Source organism: Myotis brandtii, unplaced genomic scaffold (genome assembly GCF_000412655.1).
Source record: "Myotis brandtii unplaced genomic scaffold, ASM41265v1 scaffold250, whole genome shotgun sequence".
NCBI classification, from domain to species: Eukaryota; Metazoa; Chordata; class Mammalia; order Chiroptera; family Vespertilionidae; genus Myotis; species Myotis brandtii.
This window is the reverse complement of record NW_005359478.1, coordinates 5,525,446-5,538,381: the sequence shown is the minus strand read 5'-3', so window position 1 is coordinate 5,538,381 and position 12,936 is coordinate 5,525,446. Positions and strand designations below refer to the sequence as shown.

Here is a 12,936-nt window from a genome sequence, read left to right as displayed (position 1 = left end):
GTTCTGCTGTTAGGGTCAATTTGCATATTACCCCTTTATTATATAGGAGTGCCTAGCCAGCCTGGGTGAGGGGCTGATGGCTGTTTGCAGGCTGGCCACAGCCCCTTCAGTGTGGGGGTCCCCACTGGGGTGCCTGGCCAGCCTTGGTGAGGGGCTGAGGGCTGTATACAGGCTGGCCACAGCCCCTTCAGGGTGGGGGGTCCTGCTGGGGTGCCTGGCCAGTCTGGGTGAGGGACTGAGAGCCGTTTTTAGGCTGGCTAAGCCCCCCATTGGGGACCCTCAACCCATGAGGGTGTGGCCAGTCTGGGTGAGGGGCTGATGGTTGTTTGCAGGCTGGCCACAACCCCCAGCCACCCAAGCTCCCAGTGGAGGCTGTCTGGAAGCAGGTATCTGGGGTTTATTTGTCTTCTATAATTGAAACTTTGTTGCCATGAGTGGAGGCCACAGCCGGCTCAGAGCAGGTGGGAAGCTTGGCTTCCTCCATCACCCGGGCAACCAAGCCTCCTGCTTGCTCCAGCTCTGTGGCTGCTAGCCACCATCTTGGTTGGGTTAATTTGCATATAGTCGCTCTGATTGGCTGGTGGGCGTGGCTTAGGGCATAGCAAAGGTATGGTCAATTAGCATCTTTGTCTTTTATTAGTGTAGATATTTATTGATTTCAGAGAGGAAGGGAGAGGGAGAGAGGCGGAGAAAGGTTTCCGTGCATGCCTCTCTCATTAATGATGAGAGAGAATCATTGATGGGCTGCTTCTTGCACGCCGCACACTGGGGATTGAGCCTTCAACCTGGCATGTGCCCTGATCAGAAATCAAACTGTGACCTCCTGGTTCATAGGCCAATGCTCAACCACTGAGCCACCTCAACTGGGCCCTGTCCTTAATTTTAAACAATGCTACTTTTTTCTCTAAATTTGTTTCTTGCTTTCAATCTATAAATCTTTTCACTGTTTCCTATGTACATTCACCTTGATTTTTAAAAATACTTTCTATGCCTGACATAGATTCACAAGAGCCAAATTTTTATTTCTGCACTATGATTTTTATGTATAGAAAGTATGTTTTAGATTTTTGCTTATCTATTATTTTATATTACGCTTTCTTCAAATTACTGTTAATGATTTGTTTAAATAAATGTTGAACTTTACATCTTGTTATACTTTTAAAGTGATCTAACATTTCACTTGATCTCTCTTTTTTTTCAGGAATAATAAATTTCTGATATTTATATATCACATTGTATTTTCAGAAGAATTTGACTATGCAGGACATATTGTATCATTAATGTACATTTATCCTCTGATAATTCATCTAACTTCAGTGCCAAGAAAGTTAAATGAGACGTCTCTGATATTAGTAAACTACTATTTTATACTTTTATATGTATTACAGTCAGTATTAAAGGTACTGCTTTAAATAGAAATATATCCCATAAAAAACAATTCAGATATTGTAAATTTATTTTTGTCATATTTTTGAAATAACTTGATACTAGAAGCCACTTGCTCTAACAGTTTATAGAATCCTAGAATTTTAATCTTTTTTAATTTTCTGGGTTTAATAATGAAATCAGTATAATAGCCACAGTTTTGGATATCAGATACAGCAACTATCATAAAGTGAACAGACTCTCAAAGGTCAAGTGACAAGAATTGAATGTTCAGACAGGATGTTTCCCTCAATTTCTCTCTGTAATGATGCAAAAAAATAAATGAGCAAATAAAAACAAACTGGTTTGCTAGGTCCTCATCAGGAGGACTACGTTTTACTTCAAAAGATAAGATTGTTTTCACACTTTAATTATTATCAATAGTCTCACAAAGAACCTGTTTATCGATATTTTTCATGGTTTGTCCTGGGCACTTCAGATTAATTAGAGAATTATATAGTTTGAATTAAATTATGATTTTTTATGTTGGAAATTAAAAATAATTTTTTGGAATTCCCCAAATGAATAACTTAAAACCCAACTTTTGGAATATAACTCATTTGTTGAGAATGTAACTGTTAATTTTTAAGACTCCCCCCTACCCTTCACATACATCATTGTATAGGTACTATGAAATGACATATGTTCTATTTGTTTTCTAAACAGATAATAATTTTGAAAAGGAAATATTTTCATCAACATTGGAATACTCTGGAATTTTGTATCCTGATTATTGGAATTACTGATAGCTTTTGTGTATACTTTGTCAAATTGAGACCGGAAAACTTGGTTCTTATTCAGTTTACAATAATATTAGGGTATATAAGAATAATTAGATTTATTCCTCTGATCAAGGTAAAACTTCACATTTTAAGATATTGGGTCTTTTTTTCCTACACTGTTTGTTAAATATGTTCAGAAACCTCACTGAATTATTTTTATATATATTTTTTTATTGATTTCAGAGAGGAAGGGAGAGGGAGAGATAGAAACATCAATGATAAGAGAGGATCATTGCACGCCCCCTACTGGGGATTGAGCCCAAAACCTGGGCATATGTCTTGACTGGGAATCAAGCCATGGCCTCCTGGTTCATAGGGCGATACACAACTACTGAGCAACACCGGCCAGGCAGAAACCTCACTATTTTGAAATAAATGAGGGAAGGAGCTGTCTCTTCCCCTGGAACACTCTATGGGTAACTGATTGGTTCACACTTTCACCTCCTTCAAGTCATTGCTCAAATCTTTCTTTTTTACACAGAAGATCTTCCCTGGCCACCTACATAGAATGGCAACGTGCCCCACCCCCTCCCTGTACTCCTAGTCTCCCAACCCATCTTCCTGATCCCTCTCTACCTGCTTAAGGTTATTTTTTCCTCACAGCATTATCACCTTTTCCTGTATGTTCAATGTACTCTCTGCTAGGTAGCAGTCTTCGTTTTTGTCATTGATATAACCTTACAATTCTTGAATGAAGCCTAGCATAAAGATCTGTTGAGCATGCTTTGCCTCGTCACGTTTTCAGGTTTCCCCCTCTCCATTATTGCAGTTATTAATCCCAACGCTGATCAACATTGTGGATGTGCAGATCAAGAGGCGCCTCAGCTTGATGTATAGTATCACCAAAGGCTATGTCAAAAGCCAAGAGGATGCCAAATTTTTGATAAAACAGATTTCTAGCAGAGAATCAATATATCAGGTAAGAGCAGTGGTCGGCAAACTCATTAGTCAACAGAGCCAAATATCAACAGTACAACGATTGAAATTTCTTTTGAGAGCCAAATTTTTTAAACTTAAACGATATAGGTAGGTACATTGTTATTAACTTAATTAGGGTACTCCTAAGGCTTAGGAAGAGCCACACTCAAGGGGCCAAAGAGCCGCATGTGGCTCTCGAGCCGCAGTTTGCCGACCACGGGTAAGAGACTAGTACTGGTCCTATGGGAAAAAACACACATCAAAACCCAAACAACGAAACCTAACTACTTAAGTGTTCAAGAAACCAGGCCGTGGCCGCTCACCTTTAGAGAAGTCACATTGTGTCCAGGCTCTCACGGTTATATTCTCTTTGTAGGCAGAATTGGTTCCAACACGCTCTTGTGCAGGGTCGTTCTGCAGCCATCTTACGGTTTGCTGTGGGCCCTGTTTGGTGTGAAGGGGGTTGGACCACAGTATGTGGCTGCCCTGGTCAGGCCAGTAGTTTGACATCTTCCCAATATTGATTCAATGTTGTCAGGAGAGGAGAAAAACCTAATAAAAATTGTATACCTTACTCTCATATTCAAAATGAGGGCTCTATTACATGTGTTTTTCTAAAACCAACACAATCACAGCATATTCTCATTACTGACACTGATTAAACTTGAGATGACCAACAGCTGTTCTCTGTAACTAGCACCATGCCACGCATTGCCTGGGTGCAGAATTTCAGTCACCTGTGCCTGGCAGTCTGAGGAAACTTCAGTTGTTAGGTCACAGGGGTTTTGGTGTGGCCAAGTGCAAGCTCCTGAAAGACTCAAAGCCAGAGAGTAGTTCCATGAAGAGTGCTGGCTGGGACATTTGACAAACACCTACTGTATGATTGAACAGAGATCGGTGACCCCGGAGTGGAGCTATGTGTGTCAGGAATTATCAGTAGGAAGCAGGAACTAATTGACAGCACATTCTTCTCATTAATTCCACTGTTTTTGTGCTCCCAATAGACTGGCTCCCCAAATGACTGCTCAGTTGGCTCTCCCCTAGTGGGGCTCTATCTCTGAGAATTCTCCTGGGTGCGTGTGCGGTGCACAATAATCTTTTCTGAGAAATATTAGTTAGGCAAGCACAGCATTCATTGTAACATGAGCGTGAGTATGGGGAAGGCAGCAGAATCACACAGAGGGCAGAACTGAGCCAAATATCTCCCCCAAATCATAAACTGAGTGAGATTTTGACTACTGTACTTCCCCCCTCAGATTTTTTTTAATATATATTTTATTGATTTTTTACAGAGTGGAAGAGAGAGGGATAGAGAGTTAGAAACATCGATGAGAGAGAAACATCGATCAGCTGCCTCTTGCACACCTCCTACTGGGGATGTGCCCGCAACCAAGGTACATGCCCTTGGCCAGAATCCAACCTGGGACCTTTCAGTCCACAGGCTGATGCTCTATCCACTGAGCCAAACCAGCTAGGGCCCCCTCAGATTTTAAAGTTAGAAATGCACTTGATATAATAAGAAATTAATGTTTTTTTCCTAACTTCTTACAGAAATTGTATGAAATTTTAGAAACCAACAAACGAGATGCTATCAAAGAACTAGGTAGGTCGTTGGAGTATCTGATTCCCTGTGTGTGTTACGTGCCATTGAGTTGGCTTCAACTCCTGGTGACCCTACTACACATGAGTGATGTCCTATCCTCAACAGCCCTGCTTGCTCACCTCCTGTAGACTCATGCCTATGGCTTCTTTTATGGAGTCAATCCATCTCATGTTCGGTCTTCCTCTTTTGCTGCTGCCTTCTGTTTTTTCCCGGCATTATTGTCTTTTCCAAAGAACCCTGCCTTCTCATGATGTGCCCTAAGTAGGACAGCTTCAGTTTTGTCATTTTTGCCTCCAGCAATGTTTCAGGCTTAATTTGCTCTAGGACCCACCATCCCATAATTTAACCAAATGAAGACAAATTCATGCTTTCATTCAATTCTGCAATCACCCATTTACTCATCCAACAAGCACTTACTGAACACATGTAATGGGCCAGGTATGCAAACAGTGCAGATATGCGCCTATGAGTAGCTAACTGCAGAAAGTTAGAGTTCTATTATTTGCTGTGGGAGCCCAGAGGAAAGAATGAGAAGTGTGGGAAGTGTATTAAGGATCAGATTCTTTAAGGTTGTAAGAAAAAGACATTTGAAAATTACCTTTGTTTCACAGAGGGTGTTTGGCTTTGTTTTACTTTGCAAGGCTACTCAGGAGTGTGAGACCGCACGGGATGCCACTTCTTGAGCATCTGTGGTCGCTCTGCTTGAATCACAACACACGGCTAGGATCCTACACAAAGCTTCCTGGGTCTGCTTTCCTCCTGAGGGGGCTGTGGACCAGGCTTCCGGTGTGTGAAAAGTAGAGAGCTGGTAGAGAGCCTGGAAAATTGTGGGCCCCTAATACATGGAAGTTATTATAAAAGTAATCAAGTAAAACCACTTTGCATTTATAATCACAGTGTAAGACGCCACGTGGGCTTCTAAAGATCAGACTTTCCAAATCAAAACAGAAAGAATGTGGTCTAATGACTGAAATTTGACCTTCGGAGACAATAGGTCAATATTTGGGAGCTGTCTCAGAAAATCCAGGGCCCATTGCTGCCATTTTCATGTCGATAGATTTTTACTTCTGTTCTTTGAAAGATTAGGGGCCTAGGAGCTGCTGTCTTACATTATGTTTTAGGTTAGTACAGAATATTACAAAGTTTCCTTGATTCAGTCCTATGAGAGGGAGTGCCTGTTCCCATATGATTACTGCAATGGATTGTTGAATACTAATTATGTCAGGAACTGTGTTAGTGGCTTTATATACATTATCTCATTTAACGCTTATAATTATTCTAGAAGGCAAATACTGTTGTCATCTTCATGTATAGCTGGTGAAACTGAGGCTTAGAAGTTAACTTGCCTGGTAAGTGGTGAGCTAGACCTCAGGCCCAGGCGTGTCTGACACTAGAACCCGCTCTTGATCATCGTATCCTTCATTTGACTGCTCTTCTCATTTTAGTTAGAAAAATGACTCCCGTACCTCCCAGGTGTCAGGCATTGCGCTGGATGCTAGGATTACAAAGATGGAATAGACACAGTTTTAGCCTTGACTCCCGGTCCCGTCCATACTTCCTCATGTTCATGAAAGAGGAAAAAAAAGAAAAAAGGGATTTGATCTCAGAAAGACTCACCAGCCAAAGTCCAGGGGCTCTTTGATCTCAAGTCATTTATTCAACTAGCCAACAAACAATATGTAATTTATATAAAATTATCCATGAGACAGGTGAAAAGAATAATATTGCAATGGAACGAGTTTCATAATGGGCCAGGTAGGAGTGCCATGGGAATAGGCAGCACGAGTGATTTTTCTCCTCGCCAGTGGGGAAAGCCGTTTTTCGGTTTTCTCACCCATAAAATGGAGATGAAAATAACTCTGGTTCTACCAGCCTCACCAGTTCTGTCTGAGACAGGAACAAAAAGGCTGTTGTGTAAATACTTTGGAAATCACAAACTATTTATTACACAAATATTAGTCATTGCGGCCATTGCATGGTTTGCTCACTGAGAGGTTTATTCGCATCAGGACTCATAGAGCACGAGGGTCGTGATGTGGTCATTGCTTTGAAGACCAGGCAGGCAATCCAGACCGTGATCGCCAAGTCTCTGAAACACCTCGCCTTCCTTTGCTCCAGAGGCATTATCGATAAGCACGAGGGCATCGAGATGAATAAGGTAACGAAGCAATTTTTATGTTGCTTGATTCCATTAGCCTGACACCCCAACCTGTACTGTGACTTTATTTACTTATTTGTTTGTTTTCAATCCTCACCCAAGGATATTTTTCCATTGATTTTTAGAGAGAGTGGAAGGGCTACTTTAGAGTATTCTTCAAATTACACCTCTGCACGCATTGTGTTTTGTATTTTTTTTTCATTTATCACTTTAAAGGCTATATGAGATTCAATTGAATGCTTGATACCCATAAATAAATAATAACCCTTATGGGGAGAGAGACTTATTTTTTCCTGTCGATTTGTTTAGAAAGGTAATGGGTAAACAATCATTCCACAGTTACTAATTGAATGCCTGCTAATTGTCAAATTGTCAGCCAAAGAGATATAATTATCAATCCCAGGTCATAAGGAGGCAGGTAAGTCTATTCGATTTAATTAAGTAAATATATATGGGATACTTACTATCTGTTATGGGCTCTTGAGGAGGTGGGGATAGTTAATGGATATAACACTGTCTCCTAAGGTCCATGGGCTCTTCCTCATTCTTTCACTCAGTCACTTGTTCATCCAATCAACAAAAGTGACATAATATGGAGGGTGAAACACAGAAGTACAACTACTACTACTACTATAATGCAATGAGTTCCATAAGGGAGACCTGTAGATGCCTTGGGAATATGGAGATAAGTGGTTATCTCTTACTTGGTGGGGGAAGCCAGAGAGGGCTTCTCAGGGTATCCTCCATTAGAAGGGTTTAGAGAAGCGAATCATACACATGAAGATAATGGAGAGAGCATGGCATTAAATCATATAGTAATCAACCTTGAAGTTTAGTTAATTTAAGATTAAGGCAGGGTAGAATGTAAGTGTTAATTGTATTATAAGGATGATAAATTGAATATGAGATAAGACATCAGTGAAAATAATAATGAGGGGAGAATAGGGACAAAAAAGTTAGAGGACAATTTAAATACGGTGAGAGAAGCTCTGAGTCAAAAATCAAGATTAAGTTTGCATAACAGTTGTTTGTTTAGATTTCCTCAGTTTTAACCAAATGTACCTTTTCTGTTATAGGATCTGATCACCCTTGTTTTGATTGTTTGTTTTTAGGTACTTCTTTCAAAAATAAAAGCACTGAATAACTTTCCAATGTCAATCCCGCCCCCTACTCCTGACAAATATCTTCATAATATTGTTTGGCTGGAAAATAAAGATGTTCTCATTGAGTTCTTCAAGGTAAAGCTTCTGTCTTCTGTTCTGGCTCAGGTTTAATAATTATTTTTAGTTTTTCCCACTCCCTAATATAAGATTAACAACTACAAAATTTAAAGCAAGATTCCTGTAATGGCCAATAAAGGATAAGTCAAATGGAGGCCTAGCAAAACCTAGAAGAGTAGATTTCATTTTAAGCCTAAAAAGCAATGATTGTTTTCTTACAATGGATTATCTGCTCAGGATGAGCTCTCTCTGTTACCTGATCATTAGCAATCCCATCTTATTTTATGTTGTAGAGTCTGGACTTCCAGATGACCACTCTGGAAAAGACTTTTTAGAGCAAGGTCCTCAAATTTAAATGACTATACAGGTCAGGAAGATAATATAAAAGTAAAACTAGCCCAGCCGGTATGGCTCAGTGGTTGAGCGTTGACCTATGAACCAGGAGGTCATGGTTCGATTCCCAGTTAGGGCATACGTCCAGGTTGCAGGCTCCATCCCCAGTAGGGGGCATGTAGGAGGCAGCTGATCAATGATTCTCTCTCATCCTTGATATTTCTATTTCTCTCTCCTTCTCCCTTCCTCTCTGAAATCAATTTAAATTTTTTAAAAATAAATTAAAAAGTAAAACCAGCTGGGTGTAGTGTAATAGGGAATAGTGAGGACTGTGGTATATTCCAGAGTTCGTGTTTTGTCTAAAGTCAACTGAGTGTTGCTTTAGGAATTGGGGCTCTTCCAACTAATATTTATCAGAAGCTATTCTATGTGCCAGAAACTATTCTATGTTTGGGGATATGGCAGTGAACAAAATAAATGAAGTCCTTGCTTTTATGGAACCTGTTTAGTTTTGCAAAAATCCAATTTTAAGATAAAGTTAGAATTTGGTTCTTTATAGGTAATAATTTTCACAAGTATAATTATAACTGACGATCCAACAGTGAATGGGGAACAATGGGGAAAACGGTGAGAAGAAAACTCCATAAATTAATGATTCACAGACACTGAGGTGAATCTATGAGCAGGGCACAATCTTCCTCCCCTCCATCCTATGCAAAGCTGTTGGGCTTTCTCTATCCCTTTCAGATACCTCTCTCTTTAAGTGGTCCTTTTCCTTAGTATGCTGGCTCTTGATAGCCACTTAAATCTGATTTCAACGGGATAAAAATAGTAATGAGTTGGGAGCACAGGGGCGTTATTCTCATTAGAAACAGCCCAGGGATTGTGTGGATGACTGAAATCCAGAGAGAAAACAAACATAAAACACCTCTTAATGAAGACTAAGTTCAATCTTGGTCTCCATCACAGCCCTCATAGTTAATTTTCACCACTCCTCCCTTCTTTCATCCTCCAACAGGTGTGGTTTACTAAAAGCCCATACTCTATAAAGGTAAGCCAGAAGACAATGGTAGAAAAACAAGGTCTGAATAATCCATACTCCGGGTAATTGGCTTTAGGTGAACTTTAAAAAAAAAATCGTTAAGTCATCCATGCTTATTTTCAAATAACCCAGAAGTAAATTGAAAAGAGAGGACTGTTCACTCTTCCATCCCACACTTAGTGATAACCACTATGAATGACTTGGAAATATGTTTCTCACACATCTTTGTAAAATGCAAATCTGTCACCATAATTCTCCTGTTACAAACCCTTCAGTGGTTTCCCCCCGATTTCGGAAAAAACCGGACTCTTTAATGGGCCTCCCAGATCCTGCCAGACCTGGCTCTGGCTCAGCTCCCAGTCCTGCCTCGCCCAGGCTGCATCATGACTCTTCATGGGCCCTGCACTCTTTTGCCTCAGTGGGTCTCTTCCTCCATAAAAAAGTTCCCAAAATTATACTTTCTGACTGTTCATATGAAGATGACTATTAGTACTGACCAGTACTAACTGTTTTAGTGTTAAAACATTCTCTTCTATTTAAAAGTTCTTTCATTCCTTCTGATTTTAAAAGAAACGAAAGTATTGCTGAGTTCCTAAAACGATTGTGAACCCTAGTCACTGTGCCTCTTGAGGCCTAATGGATAACTGAGTCCAGGTGACCACCGCTCCCTGCCTGAGACATACTGAGTCTCTGCTCACCACAAGCAGATACTCTGTTTGCTTCTGTTCTCTGCGTATACTGAACCCTCTGCCCGAAAGGTCTTCGGCTCACCGAATCTTGGCCATGTGTAACTCTTCCATCAGGTCTCAGCTTAGCTGTTCTTTCCTCTGTAAAGTCTTCCCTGGACACTTAAGACACAGTCCTGTGGCCTTTCTGGATTTTCCCAGGGCATCCTGTCTCTGTCTTCTTATCACACTTTATTGTAAACATTTACCCAACCTCGAATTTATTGGGTGTTTCTATCAGTCACTGTGCTGATTACTAATCACAAAGTCTATGGTTTGCTTGCTTCTCCCTTTTTTTCTAAAGGTTAATGCGTTATGTCAGCACATTATTATAATTCATTAACAAACCAAATAATACAACTTGTGGTTTCATGCAACTTGAAAGACATTTTTGCTTTAAAATATTTCTACTGAGAAAAGTAGACTATGAAGCTTTTGTGTTGACTTTTTCTTTTCTTTTTTACTTCAGGAACGAGCCAAACTTGCCTATTTTGACTATGGAGATGTTATTTGTAAAGAAGGTGAAATGCCACAAGGAATCTACCTGATTATTTCAGGAATGGCAATTGTAAGGGACTATTTGTTTATTTTTTATTTAAAATGTATTTGCAATATGTAATTATAGCATAAGGAGAAATTTAGGAATCAAGAAAGTTTCAAAATTTTAACGTAGTCTCTTTACCAAATTAAACCATTTCTCCCAGTGTGAGCACCACAGCTGAGAGATGATGCTAATACCTAACATCTGAAAGGTGCTTCTCATTTTACAAATTGTTTTCATAACTGTTACTTATTCCTCACAACAATCCTGGGAGGAAGCAGTCTTTTCCATGATGTTCGATTAAGGAACCCAGTACTTGGAGTGGTGGAGTTACTCACCTAAAGAAAATGAGAGTCAGGATTAAGGAAATGGACCACAATGTCACATCCCCTCAGAGGTCAAATAGGACGAGAATAGAAAATACAACTTTTAATCTGACCAGTAGGAGGCTTTGGTGACCAAAGAAAAAGAAAGATGTCAGTAGAGTGATGGGGACAGGAATCCTTTAGAATCCAAATTACTACTAGCTGAATGCATGGGTGAGCCCTAGCTCCTGACCCCAATAATTCCCAGATCTTAGATGACAGTCACATCTCTTTGAATGACTACTTCCTTTTCTACTTTTGAGGGCGTATGTGATTATACTGGGCTCACCAGGACAATCCAGAATCATCTCTATGATCAGGTGGTCAGTAATCTTAACTCCATTTCCAAAATCCCTTCATAGCAGTACCTAGATTCAAGTATAATTGGCTTTTTAGAATTCTGCCTACCACAGATGCTATCTTCTTTCCTTGGTTTGTAAAGAGCAGGGGCATTCTTCACTGCTCAAAGGGCCTTTGAACTGCATTCAAAATTAAATGTAAAAAATGTCCAAGTCCTTTGGAGTCTGAATGGGGATCTCTCAGAGAGGGTACAGTTGTCACAGCAACTTCTTCAGTGACCCTTTGTTTCCTATTTCCTGTGTCTGGAAAAATAACCTTTGTCTTTGATGTTTACAGCTAAACTTTCTGGGAAATTCTGTAATCCTTCTGGTTGATTCTTGCAGTTTCCTCCCAAAGTCTGATGCCTTTCTTCTTCCCCCACTTGTGCCTACCAGTTCTTTTCCTGGGGGGAACTCAACCATCTTGTGTTCACCCTAAAAACGTTTTCTTCTGCTATTTCCTGGTAGCTATTCTTAAGCACCTTAAAGGGAGACAGGCTTTTACTGAACTGCTTGGTTCGGAGGTGAATTAATTCAGATGTCCGATTTGTGCATTTATGGAATCAAAAGGTGTGGGTTTTTTTGTTTTTGTTTTTTTCACTTGAGGCACTGGCTTGTGACAATAAGAATATCTAATGGACTCAGGGGGAGTGACATTAGTTGCAGATGGCAATAACTACTTTGTGTGAGATTTTACATACGGAAGGTTTATAAGGAGAAAATTGTAAAGCTAAAGATCAGAAATAATCCATGCCTCCGAGAGTTTAAATGTGAAAGAAACCGTGATTTTTGTGAAGCCCAATTCACACCTGAGAGGATTCATAAAGCACCTTTACCTTCCATTGTAATGAATGCAAGAGTGGGAGCCCCTATAGTCTGGCCAAGGGTTTCTAACTTGGGATTTCCCTTTGCAGCTGCATAGTTCACCTCCTACCTTTGGAGTCGACAGTGTCCATAGGATGACTAGACAGTCCCAAACCCTATTTACAGAGTACTGCACTTGTGGGGACATAATTGGAGAGTTGAGCTGTCTGCTTAAGCGTGAAATTGAATATACTGCCATCTGTGAAACTATTTTACAGGTAAGGCCCTGGTTCTGTCTACATTGTAGGTTATTCATGAACTCTTCCTCAAGTAAATGACGAATGCCAGCATGTTCGCTTCCTTGGCATTCTGATATATTATTTAGTCCCTCAACCAGCAACTGGGAAGGCACATTTGCCATCTGAATTCCTGGCTGTGGCATCTGGAGTGCGGTATTTTTAACCTCTGTGAGCCTTTGTGTCCTTGTTCATTAAAAGAGAGTATATCTCACTTCTGATGTTACCAAGATTAGGAAAACACCTATGTGAAGTGCGTGGCATGTATAGACCATGATATGAAAGCAGTGTTTTTAAAGAATGCTTGTTCTGAATCTCCCTTTCTTTCATTTTTCACTTGCTACGTAGGAAGTTAATTATTCAACAAATAAGTAGCCTGGTATTCT

At 40.1% G+C, this 12,936-nt stretch overlaps 1 protein-coding gene across 1 annotated transcript in view; it reads left to right on the top strand.

The window, feature by feature from the left end:
• Window positions 1-12,936, top strand: part of SLC9C2 (solute carrier family 9, member C2 (putative)) — a 48,193-nt gene that overhangs the window by 30,411 nt on the left and 4,846 nt on the right. Inside the window, exons 15-22 of the mRNA XM_005867730.2 lie at window positions 1,202-1,400; window positions 2,092-2,280; window positions 2,977-3,126; window positions 4,677-4,728; window positions 6,738-6,886; window positions 7,999-8,124; window positions 10,676-10,774; window positions 12,365-12,532. Coding sequence (XP_005867792.1) covers window positions 1,202-1,400; window positions 2,092-2,280; window positions 2,977-3,126; window positions 4,677-4,728; window positions 6,738-6,886; window positions 7,999-8,124; window positions 10,676-10,774; window positions 12,365-12,532 — 1,132 coding nt within the window. The remainder of the gene's footprint in view (window positions 1-1,201; window positions 1,401-2,091; window positions 2,281-2,976; window positions 3,127-4,676; window positions 4,729-6,737; window positions 6,887-7,998; window positions 8,125-10,675; window positions 10,775-12,364; window positions 12,533-12,936) is intronic.